This window comes from Argiope bruennichi, chromosome 10 (assembly GCF_947563725.1).
Source record: "Argiope bruennichi chromosome 10, qqArgBrue1.1, whole genome shotgun sequence".
NCBI classification, from domain to species: domain Eukaryota; kingdom Metazoa; phylum Arthropoda; class Arachnida; order Araneae; family Araneidae; genus Argiope; species Argiope bruennichi.
Window position 1 is genome coordinate 72,014,452 of NC_079160.1, and position 12,215 is coordinate 72,026,666.

A 12,215-nucleotide genomic window follows, 5' to 3' on the forward strand; every position below is an offset into this window, starting at 1 on the left:
GACAAAATTCATCTCAACTCCATTGGTAAACTAGCATGTATAGACAGAATCAGCATAACATGTAGAATTTTAAAAAAAAGAAGAAAAAAACGGAGTTTATAATTTACTTAGTAAAACAGAATGTTAACATTTTTCCTTTTTAATATCCTGTTATAAAATTATTACGAAATTTTATCAACTTTCCGAAATATTTTTCCTATGCTTTTTTTTTCTTGTTTTCTTATATTTCTGTGTGGTTTTAGGTTTGAAGGGAAGCCAATGAAAAGATTCCTTTCCAAAAAGGCGGGGCTATTGGTCAATTTTGTATGAGAAGCACAATACTGTCTATAGCGTTATTTCTTTACTTGTTTACAGAAAGTTATATGTTGGTGATACTGTAAGAGCGTCTTATGTTAATTTTCATCATAAAAATGCCTCCTTATAGGAAAATGAAGTTAATAAAATTAAGAAACCAGGTCTCTCTGACATAACAGGGAAACTTTTGTACACCAAAACTTATAATTTATGATTTCAGCCGAATATAATGTTTCGGAAAAACTTATGAATAATGAAATAATTATGTCCAAAATAAACTCTTGCAAATTTTGTAATCCAGAGATCGACAACTTTAATATTCTGAGGGTAATTTTCTAACATTTTACTGTAGATCACTTTTTATAAACATGTTTGATAAATAATGTGAAATACATTTTGGGAAGCAATTCTTATATTTTAAATTTTGCCGTATTCCATATATTTAACATAATAATTGTTAACTATAATGTTAAATATATATTTTTTTCTAATCCGTACAAAAGTTTAGAAGTAATTTCCTGATTAATATGAATATAAGAATAAAAACGATATCAAATCATCATTATAAGAATTTTGTTGAATTTTAATTTTGCTTAAGATATATTTTGTTAAGATAGCTGCATCTATTTTAAATTCTTTGAATTTAATATGAAATTATATTGATTTAGAACAATTTTGTAATCATCTTTAAAATTGTTATACTGTATGAAATTTCTAAATTTAAAAGATTAGTAGCATATGATATATTTTTGATGTAAAGTAATCATTTAACATTTCATTTTTACTTAATTCAATGTCCTTTTCTCTCAATGTAATTATTGATATGGAAGTATTGTCATTAAATTGGGAAAATGTTAATGAAAATGTAATTTAAGATCCTGAATAATAAAAGGAATAAATATTAGAAAATTAGGTTTTATGATGACACTGTAATCCAATTATTAGATAAAAATCATATTTTCTGTGTTTGAACCCATTATCAGTGAATTAATTAGTCAGATTTGACAATTTTGAGCTGATCGTAACGTTGTTTAATATAGTATTGCGGAAATTCAATTTATGGTAAAACAGAATCCCTTAATTTAATGAATGCAATTTGTATATCCATTCATTGTAGCTAATATGAATATATAATTAACTAAGCCAATACAACTAGCCTTGAAGCTTTTGCAGTTTCTGCACTTAATAAACAAATATACTTCTTTTTATACCAAATATATATTATCATTAAATATTCTATTAAACTTTGACTAGCTTGATAATTTCAGATATTCTTACTCATATGATCCAAGTTTATACATTGTAAATCATGGAATGCTTCATTTTATATGTATAAACAAATTTTATTAAAAATTAATTATTTAAAAGTAATTTTAATTCAAATATTGCATTTGCATAAATTGAAAACTTGACCTTTTGACAATTTAATAGTAGAGAAATATGATTTGATTTCCAGAGGGAAGTTTGGCATCTATATATGTAGGCATTCTAAAATGAATAAAAATTGTTCGAATGCAATTTGGTACCTCTGTGTTTCATTTCTATCTACGAAATTTATTTATTCACATTTGTTGCTTTATTTTGCTAAATTTCACTGACAATCTAGAGTTAACTGTAATTGCTATTATCTTGTATGCAGCATAGAAAATAATATCTTATATTGTACTTAAAAATCACTTAATTTCTTCTCTTAACTTTTCATTTTGGATGTATTGTTTGAAGTTGCCAAATAAAAAAATAATAAGAAGACAGAGAGAGAAAATTATATTTGTTTGTTTGAAAGAAAATTTTATTAGAATGATCAACAAAATTTTCATTTAAGGTTACATCATAGGTTAAGTAATCTAGTGCATCAAGAAGTTATAATTTTACTTTACTAATGATAAATGTGAATTAATTTTATGTGATATACTTCTGTTAGAATGTATTAATCCTGTGTCTATTAATATTTATGAAATCTAATCTATTGAATGCTAAATTTTATTTTTCAGTCTTACTTACCAGAGGAATATGAATACTTGGTCTGCAATTTTAGTGGAGACAGTTCCCATTTTAAAACAAGGCTTAGAACTAGTGGCAAAAATCAGAATTATGCTCACAAATGGTTGGAAGATTTTCAAATGTATTCAAAGTGTACGATGAGAGTTGAGAGGACATACCCTCATAGTGGAACAAAAAATGTTTTCAAAGTATGAATATATTGATTTTAAAATATATGAAAATTAATTAATGAACTTTTTTATTCAATATTGTTTGTTATTTAATTAAAATTTGAACTATTTAACAGGTAGATTTGCGATGTCAACATAATACCCGACCTCGTAGTGATAAAGTTAGAGAAAAAGAATCATGTAAGAATACCGACTGTCCTGCCAAAATGGGAATCACAATAAAAAGAGTTGTAACTGAAAGAAAAAGCAGGTTTGTAACTTCATCTATTGTATTTCTTATTTAAAAAACATTTATTCTCTTTTTTTTCTTCTGATATACTACTAAATGTTATAACAGCAGTAACAATGAAAACATTTTTTTTTGATAATCTTTCAATGGTCTCATATGATTATTTCATAATTTATGGCTTCTAAATTATTACTTTTTTAGATATCAGAATTGGCCACTATTTCAATTTTTTTTTTTTTTTTTACCATTTTTTATCTTAATTATGCCCTAATTTGATTATTATTTCTTGTATTCATGTCATAATTAATTTTCTAAACTATAGATTATGATAGTTTTTTTTTATTGTTTTTAAGTTTTTTTCTATTGTTTTTAAATAACAATTTAATAGTTAAGGAAATTTAATCAATATCTAATTTAATCTATTTCTATAATTAAACCAATCAAAAACTTTTTTTCTTAAATACCATGTTTTTTCATACGAGAACCAGAAAAATGGAATAGTACTGGTTCTCTTGAGTTGTTAGCTTTTTTTTTTTAAATTTTGATATGTGTTGATTTGGAATCAGTTCTATGCTTCTTGAAATTCTTAAAACATGTAATGAAAATATTTAAAAATATTTATCTATGGCTTTTTAAGCAGTAATAATAATAAAAATGTGTAGTAATAAAATAATTAGTTCTGTATATTTTTATACCACATTTTTGTGTGTTCTATTATTGTGTTCGAACAAGCATTTCATAATCATAACTTATATGAATAAAAATAACAAATCAAACAGCTATTTTAACATTAATGTCACATCTTAAAAACAATGGTGCTAAATTATACATTCTTTAATGCTAAAAGGATACTATTAAAAAGCATATTTTTATAGATATTCAAAATAAAGATTTATATATTTTTATGTTCTTAATGACATCTATTCCAATTGTACTAAAATTATTTTTATTACCAACTGATTTTTTGTGAGGGAGTATTTTGTAAAAGTAATTTGTTCATTATATTCAGTTAGTTTTTGTATGTATTAGTCACCTTTGGCTACCAGCTGGTTTACTTGGAATATTGGTTATATTTAATTTAATTATACCATTTAAATATAATTTCATATCTTTGATTCCATCAAATTGCCAAATACTAAACCCTGTTATTTTAATTGATTTATAGATGTTCATTGTATACATAAACTTTTCTAATAGAGACCAGTTCCAATGCGTCATGGTACTAGTAAAATATAAACATCTGGTTCATCTATCTTCTAAATTTCTTGTAACTTTGCTTTTTTATTCATCATATAAATTACACTATATTAAAAAAAATCCTTTTCTATCTCTCATTTACGGAAAAAAAATTTGCAATAAAATGATTAAACAATAGAAATAGTTTAAATTTAAGGATAATAATGTATTCTATTGTTGAAAATTAAGAAAACTGTTTAAATTCAGGGAAAATTTATACTATTATTAAATTGATATCATTGAAAGAAGAATTTTTTGTATTTTTAAATGATGTAAAACTCATTTTTGTGCAGTAATATTTTTGGAAGTTATCTTCGGGGAAATACCAAAATTTTGCTTAATTTTTAATTAAAGTTTCAAAAAAATTATTCTAAATTCAAGTGATTGAAAAATTGATTCCTCTTTCTAAGATATGTACATTTTAAATTTTGTAACTGTAGGTCAAATTGCCTCATCTGTAGAGCACTAACACTTATACACACTTTTTAATTAGCAATAGAGATTATTTCACAAATGGATCATATAATTTTTTTTTTTATTTTTGATATTGTTAGTTTTAACAAACATATGCTAAGTTTCTTAATTTTTTTTTTTTTTACTGTAATGATTAGTAAAAAATTTTTCTTGTTTTGACATTTAAATATTGACATTAAAATTTGACTTAAATATTTTGTAGATCTAAAGATCCTCATTTACCTGACTATCCTACTGTCATCCAAATGGATTTTGGACATAATCATGCCATCTTAACACCAGAAATTTTGAAGCATCGCAGTGTCCTCCCAGATGTGAAAGAAAAGATTCTTACTTTATTTAAATTAGGGCATAATCCAGCTACTGCTCTTGATATGCATAAATATGATTTGCTTCTAGAACATGGAGAGAATTTTGAAAATATTTGCCATGATCGAGCCTTACTTCCTGATCATCAATTCTGTTACAGGTAGTTTGCTGTTTCATAATATGTAAATAAAAAGTCATGTAGTTTAAATTATTAAAATGGTTTTTTTTAATTTATTTTTTTATTCAATCAAACAACTTTTTGCAACTGTTGAGATATTATGAAAAGTAATTAGATTTTTGTTGGAGAGATAATTGTTTTAAAATTAAATAATCTATAATTCCCACATTATATCCAAACTGTTCTTCTGAGCTTTGAAAATTATATTATATTTGCTATATTTTTATCTGGTTTTTCACTGATACATTTCTAGAAGAAAAACCAAATTATTCATTTTGAATATCTGCTTCACTTTAAATAATAATAATATATATATATTTTATATCAGCAAGTTTTAAAGCTGCTCTGCTGATTGTTTTTCATTAATAGGTATTGTAGAAAATTTCTTTAAAAAATATTATTTTATTAATGCAGTATTTTACATACGCAAAATATTTTTAATAATTGTGTACATTTCTGATGGCATTAATCATTTCTTCTGTTGCATATATGCATCATATCGGTCAATATACAGCAGTCAATGATAATGGCATATAAAAGTTAATTCATTAAGGGTTGTAATTGTATTTTATCTCTTTAATGATATCCCTGTGAATTGTTAAAAAAAATTTGCAAATTCTGTCCATAAATTTACAGTGAACTTTTCACAACTATTAGAAATTTATGATAATTAATTGATCTGATATATTTAGCTTAAATTTCTTCATGATAAATTTTGTTTGAGCACACAATGATTTTATCCACGCATTTATGTATTTTTAATCTATTTTTTAGGTTGTTTTACAAAATTGTTAGAAAACACAATGGACTCAATGATGACACTTGCCCATCATTGAGTCCAGACAAGAAGCCTCCTGTTCCATTGTCTAGTTGTGAAAATTCTTCATTGCTTAATTTAAATCCTAATGACCCAATGCAAGAAAGTCAAGATTCTGCAGCTAATGACAAGCGAAGTAAGAAAAAACGAAAGCTGGACAGCATTGCTGTAAGTTTCAAAGAAATGTCCACTCAGCTTGAAGATGTACTCTGCAAGTTTTGTGAAAGTGGTGGATTTGCTGGAATGCAAATAATTGACAACCAAACTGTTATGGCACTTTGCACACCTTTGATGCACCGAGTACATAAGCTTGTCAAACATAGTGGTGATATGGTTTTTGTCGATTCTTATGGCGAAATGGATGAGCCTAACTGCTGTCGAGTCCTTATGTTAGTCACTTATAGTTGCATTGGAGCTATACCTCTAGGTTGTCTAGTTACCACATCAGAATCAGCTTCTAGTATAAAAGCTGCCTTAGAGCTTTGGAAAAAGATCCTCCCTGTGGGTTGTTTTTATAACAAAACTGAAGGACCTGATGTATTCTTTACCAATGACAATGAAGCAGAAAGGCAGAGTCTAAAATCTGTATTTCCTAAATCTCATCTACTTATTTGTTTGTCACACATACTTCAAGCATCTTGGACTTTCATATGGGATAGAAAAAATGCCATCAAAAAAGATCATAGGTCATTGCTGTTTTCAAAAATCAGAATGCTACTGTTCTCGCAGACAGTTGATGAACTGGAGATGAACTTTGCTTTTGTGATTAGTGATAACCTTGTAAAATCATATGCATTATTTATAGATTATTTGAAACATATTTATAATCATAAGCATGATTGGTCTCTTGCATACCGAAGACACTTATTGCCACAAGCAGCTCTTTCTTCTTTTTTCTGGGAGTCAGCCATGATTGTACTGAAAGATCCAATTCTTAGTCGGACACGGAATTACAACCCATTACAAATTGTTGACTTTTTGTCAAGATTGGATACTTACTATGAAAGAAAACTCATTGACCTTGCAAATAGTCGATTTGATTCAGTTAGACTTTCAAGATTTTTGTTTATTGAATTACCTCGAGAAGCATATACTATCACACAGAATTCTGAAAATGAGTATGAGGTTCATAATGATACGAAAGATACAACTTATCAAATAGATATAGCTTTAGGAATGTGTGAATGTAGAACTGGCAAATCTGGTGCCCCTTGTAAACATCAATTATTAGTTTATAGAAACTTTGCTATCCCTGTATATGATTGCATTCCACCAAATACTTTAGCTGAGAAAAATCTTCTGCTTCATTTGGCCACTGGTCATGAGATTGAAAATGAGCCATCTCCAGACACTATTACCAAAGCTGTTCAATCTGCAATGCATGATCCATGCCAAGCTGAAATAATTATTCATGAACTAGATTCATGTGGTGATAATAATTTTTTCCTAGATGATAATGATGCCTGTGAAACTTTGAATGGCAATGGTGGCATTAACCATTCAAGTGTATTAACTCAAGCAAATTCCTCTTTAGCTTTGCAGACAAACTCTCTTATCCAGCCAAGTCATGTTTTGGAGCAGCATCCAAATGCCTCTTTAGGTGCTCAAGATGTGGTGCTTTCTCAGCATAGTCTTCTTACTCAGCTAGAACACAATGATCATTCATCATTATCATTAAATCATCAAATAAATTCACAGCTAAATCAGCATCTGCCTGACCTAAATCCCCCATCAATTGTACCTAATTCTATTAATCAACAGACATCACAGCCTCCTCCATCTCCACCATCGTGCCAAACTCTAAGTGACCCCAATCCTGATGTCCAGTCAGTCCTAGATTTACTGAATCAAATTTGTGCTAAATTAAAAGAAAGAACTTCAATAGCACCTCAAATCTTCAAACCAGCTCTTGGAACTTTTTTAAAGAACTTAGACAATTTATCTGCAGACTCATCTCTAGAATATGCTCTTTATTCATTTGGTAAATTTTCAAAATCAGCTACACCTCTTTTTAAAAGAAAGATTGTGGATAATAAACTCATTGGTTTGCAATCTACAGGAACTTCAGGGGATCTCAGGAGAAGACGTTCTCCTCTTAAATGTTCTAAAATGTTCAAGAGGTAGCTTTGGAGTTAAAAATATTTGTGTCATGAGGCAGCATTTCTTTCTTTTTCACTAATATATTTACTATATTATAATATTTATTTACCTTGCAACATCAATATCTTGCTATATCGTACTTTATTTTAATCCTTTGCTTTATTTAGTTTAATTTAAAACAACTTTGCCTTTCAGTCCTTGAGCAGCATGAATTTAACACAGTTCAAGACTGCTTATGCATGTAATAATTTATTTTGCTGTGCTGATAACAAATTTTCATGTATTATTTGGTATATTATTTGATTTTAAATGTTTGCATAATTTGTTTTAAACATATATTAACAGATTATATTATTGAAATTAAATTATAATTACTTTTGGGAACATTTCTATATAATGGGAAATCTGTACTAACTATTCCATTATGTATATAATGTGCAGTATTGTTTACTTATTGAAGTTATAAAAAGACATTATAATAATCTTAAGAAAAGATAATACATCTTCTGTTCCTATCAATTATTGAAAACTTCTTGTAAAAGGTAATGCAAATCTGACTTTCTGAAACTTTCATCACATCCAATCTTTTTATGGCTGGAGGAAATTTTTTAACCCTAGAACTGGAAAATAATTTAGAAAAGTAATTAATTATAAATATAAGGAAATTCCTTCGTAAAAATTATTTAACAAATTTTAGTGAAATTTTGTAAAGTGTGACACTTTTTTTAAGTACTTTATCTTTAAAATGTTAATGAATATGGAAAAAAGACTTTGCTTGATATTTCACTGTCATAATTTTTTTCCCTTGATCTTACTCTAGATTTTAATTCTTAATTTATTTGTTGTAAAGTATTTGAGAAGAGAGTTTTTTTTAGTAAAGTTTTGATCAACTGGTATTTTATAAAAGTTTTTTTTTTTTTAAATATGAATTCAATTTTTAAAAAAAAACATTGTTGACTGAAATTAAATTTTTCCTTCTCCTTTCATCCATATTTTCCTTTTAACTTGTTTTCGAAATGAAAAATGTAGTATGTGAACTATAAGATATTAAAATTGATTTCAAAACTGCTGGAATTTTAGAAAATTGCATTCTGAAAGATTGATTTATTCTATAAATGCTATTCAATACATTTTATAAAATAATAGATTTGAAAAATCTGCAGAAAAAAGTCACAGTATTAGATGAAAATTGCAAAACACACTAATTTATTTACTGCTCTGTTTCAGATTTCTTTAAAAGTTATAGGTATAGTAGATTATATAAATTTGCAGTATATAATTACTGCTATATACATTATATACTTTTAGAATTTTTTCTAAAGTATATAATGTATTTATATACTTTATTTTTTCTGTAAGATCTTTGAGTTTAAACATTGGTTTTAAATATTTACTAACTTTTAGATACAAGTTATTATGTTATGTGCATTAATTGGAATTTTTTTTTTTGTTTGTTTAAGCATTCATCATTAAAACTAGTAAATAATTTTTTCCCCTAATAATGCTTTTTTTTTTTTTTTTTTTTTTTTTTGCACTCACGTATTGTACTTTGCATACAGTGGACTTATTGAACTTAGATAATATAATTGAATTTTCTTATATTTACATTCATGCTGTGTAATTCCATAAAGACTTTTCTTTAATTACCATTTCTTGAAGCTTCCCTTGTTACAGCAATTATATTAATTTTAAAAATATTATATTAATATTTTTTTCCAAATGAACATTATAAATGCTTCTTTTTATTTTTATTCATTGAAGAGTCAGAAAATGTTTTTATATGGATTTGTTATATATATAATTTGATAATTTGTCAACTTTATTCTTAATGATTCTGAATTTAAATAAACTGAAATAAAAATTTTCTTACAAACTTATATTTCTCTTTTTAAAGAAAAACGATGCGAATATGTAATGAATTTAATATTTCTCCATGTATTAGAAACAAATATAAGGATAAATAGATATTTTCCTGTAAATTGAACATTCCACTCTAAGTTCCCTATGGTGTGATAGAATTTAGTCTGAATTTAAGAATATATATATGTATATACTTAAATATTTACATTTTTTTCTATATCCATTGTTATTGAAGAATGTATTGACATTGCAAAATTGTTATATTTATTTTTCTATTACTTTCAGTTTTTCTCTATGAGAAATGGTTTTTTAATCAGATTTACCATGAAAACAAGGTTATACTCCCGCTCCCCATCTGGTGTAATTGAAAGAAATTCACTGGAGTTTGTTGTTACACCATTTAATCCTCCAAATAATCTTTTTTCAAAATGAGTAAATCTGTTTTATTTGTTGTTGCTGATCTTCAAACAGGCATATGTAATATTCTCATTGGAAACTCCTGAAAATGTGTAATTTTTTAATTATATTTTCAAGTATGTGCAACTATCAGTGTGGAGCTGAATAAAAGAAAAGGATACTTCAATTTTTTTTTAAATTAGTCTGTTATCAATTTGTGTTCAAAACATATTTTCAAAGCATTATTTTTATACAGTTTTGGTATTTAAAAAAAGTGAAAATCTTTGAATCAAAAGAAAGTTGGATATGTGCATGTTTCTCAATAAATAACAATTTATATTTATTTCTTATACAGCTTATTTCATTTTCTGTTTTATGAAATTGGTTATAAATAATTTTTATAGAACTGCAAATTTTTATTTGTAATGCTGCCTAATACTGAAATTACTCCTACCTCAAGGATTGGGTTAATTTGGTTCCTATTTAACACCATTAAAGTGCCTCTTTAGAATGTGCCATGTTATTTATGATAATATTTTTTGTTTGCTTGATTTGTTCTTAAATTTCTGTATAATTATATATTTCCAAGCAAAAGGAATAGAATATGTAATGTATAATATTTTGTATTATATTTTTGTCAATTTCAATGTATTAAACTTCAGTAAGTTGTATTAATACTCTTCATGTTTCAAGAAAAATGCTTGAAATATTGAATATATTTAAATATTGAAATATATAAATAGTATTTTCATATATTTCAATATCTTTTTATTTCTTAAAATGCATTTTCATTGCATTAAATAAAAGTTAAAAATTTTTTTAATGCAATTAATTGCTACAATAACTTTGTTATCATATGTGTAAATGAAGAATAAAATGTATTTGACATTCTATTGATTTTATTTCCAATTTTCAATAGTTTTAATTAAGTATTGACTGATTTTAGAGTTTAGTTACCTAATTTTGTATTCCAATCAATCCTTCATATATTTTAACCTTAATTTTTTATTTATTGCATTATCATTTCCTTGATTCTGAGTGATATTTTATATGTTCATCATATTAACCCCTTAAACTGAAATTTCTTGAGCAGTCTGATGATGTTGAGCTACACTTGCCAGAAATTGTTGAGAATTGATGCCTTTTATAGGAAAAAAGCTATATGTTTCTATATAAGTCTTTCCTCTTAAAACTATTATTTGCCTGAAAATAAATTGCAGTGCAAGGGGTTAATAATGTAATTTATAAAATATTTGCTGAACATGAATGTAATGTCTAAGTGATATATTTCTAAAATTTTAGGTTGAATTTCTTTTTAAATGAATTCAAATTTGTACTTATACAAATCTTGTATATTTTATTAGTCTAGGTGTGATTCTTAGTACTAATGAGTTCAAAATGCATTTTCTTTCTTTCTTTTAACTTATAAAACAAGACTGCAGTATTTCCTATTCACTCGCCAAGTATTTTGTTCTCTGTGAGGACTTTATTTTAAAAGAATTGCATTGTATTATACTGTTTTGGAATGTAACTAGTTTTTCATAGTTCATATTATAATTTTTCACTTAATTCTAATCAAAATGAAATTATTCAAAACTAGTAAATATTTTTATACACTCACGTTTCATAAATTATGCAATAAAACTTATTTGAATAATAATCTTCACATTGTTGTATAGTTGGATTTTCTTTGAAATAGCATGTTTACTTAAAGGTATTAATTTTTTTTAAAAAGCATTTTAGATTTTTGGCATTAAGAACCAGAGTAGACAAATCCATATTTTTTGTTAAATTGAAGTAAGCACCATATTAAAATGGAAAATAGGTTTGCTTTCAAAAATAGAATAAACCAAAATAATTTTATCTGCAGCCCATTCAAATGATTCTTACCAGTAATTTTGATATTCAATCTTAGCTCAGTTCCACAAAAACTCTTATTTGGTCCACTCTGGTTTTCAGTGGTTTTTTTTTTTTTTTTTGCTGGAAATAAATTTAATAAATTATCATTATGTTCCTTGATATGTTATAATAGTATATTATGCATTTTTTTTTAAGTCGCAAAAGATTCAGTCAACTTGATTTGCAACATGTCAAAATTTCATAAATTTAATTCTAGTTAAATTAGTAATAAAAATATTTAATTATTTTATT

At 25.9% G+C, this 12,215-nt stretch overlaps 1 protein-coding gene across 1 annotated transcript; it reads left to right on the forward strand.

The window, feature by feature from the left end:
• The first annotated feature begins 370 nt into the window (after window positions 1-370).
• On the forward strand, window positions 371-8,564 carry LOC129987427 (uncharacterized). The gene is made up of 5 exons (XM_056095405.1): window positions 371-621; window positions 2,286-2,483; window positions 2,582-2,715; window positions 4,607-4,873; window positions 5,666-8,564. The coding sequence occupies exons 1-5, from the start codon at window positions 505-507 to the stop codon at window positions 7,830-7,832; spliced, it is 2,883 nt and encodes a 960-aa protein (XP_055951380.1). The 5' UTR covers window positions 371-504; the 3' UTR covers window positions 7,833-8,564.
• Window positions 8,565-12,215: the final 3,651 nt, after the last annotated feature.

Excerpts from the sequence above, each read along its gene's own strand:
- LOC129987427 (XM_056095405.1), top strand. The coding sequence starts at position 505 with ATGATTTCAGCCGAATATAATGTTTCGGAAAAACTTATGAATAATGAA. Across the intron at positions 2,484-2,581 it reads GAACAAAAAATGTTTTCAAA|GTAGATTTGCGATGTCAACA; the intron begins GTATGAATATAT and ends ACTATTTAACAG. Across the intron at positions 2,716-4,606 it reads GTAACTGAAAGAAAAAGCAG|ATCTAAAGATCCTCATTTAC; the intron begins GTTTGTAACTTC and ends AATATTTTGTAG.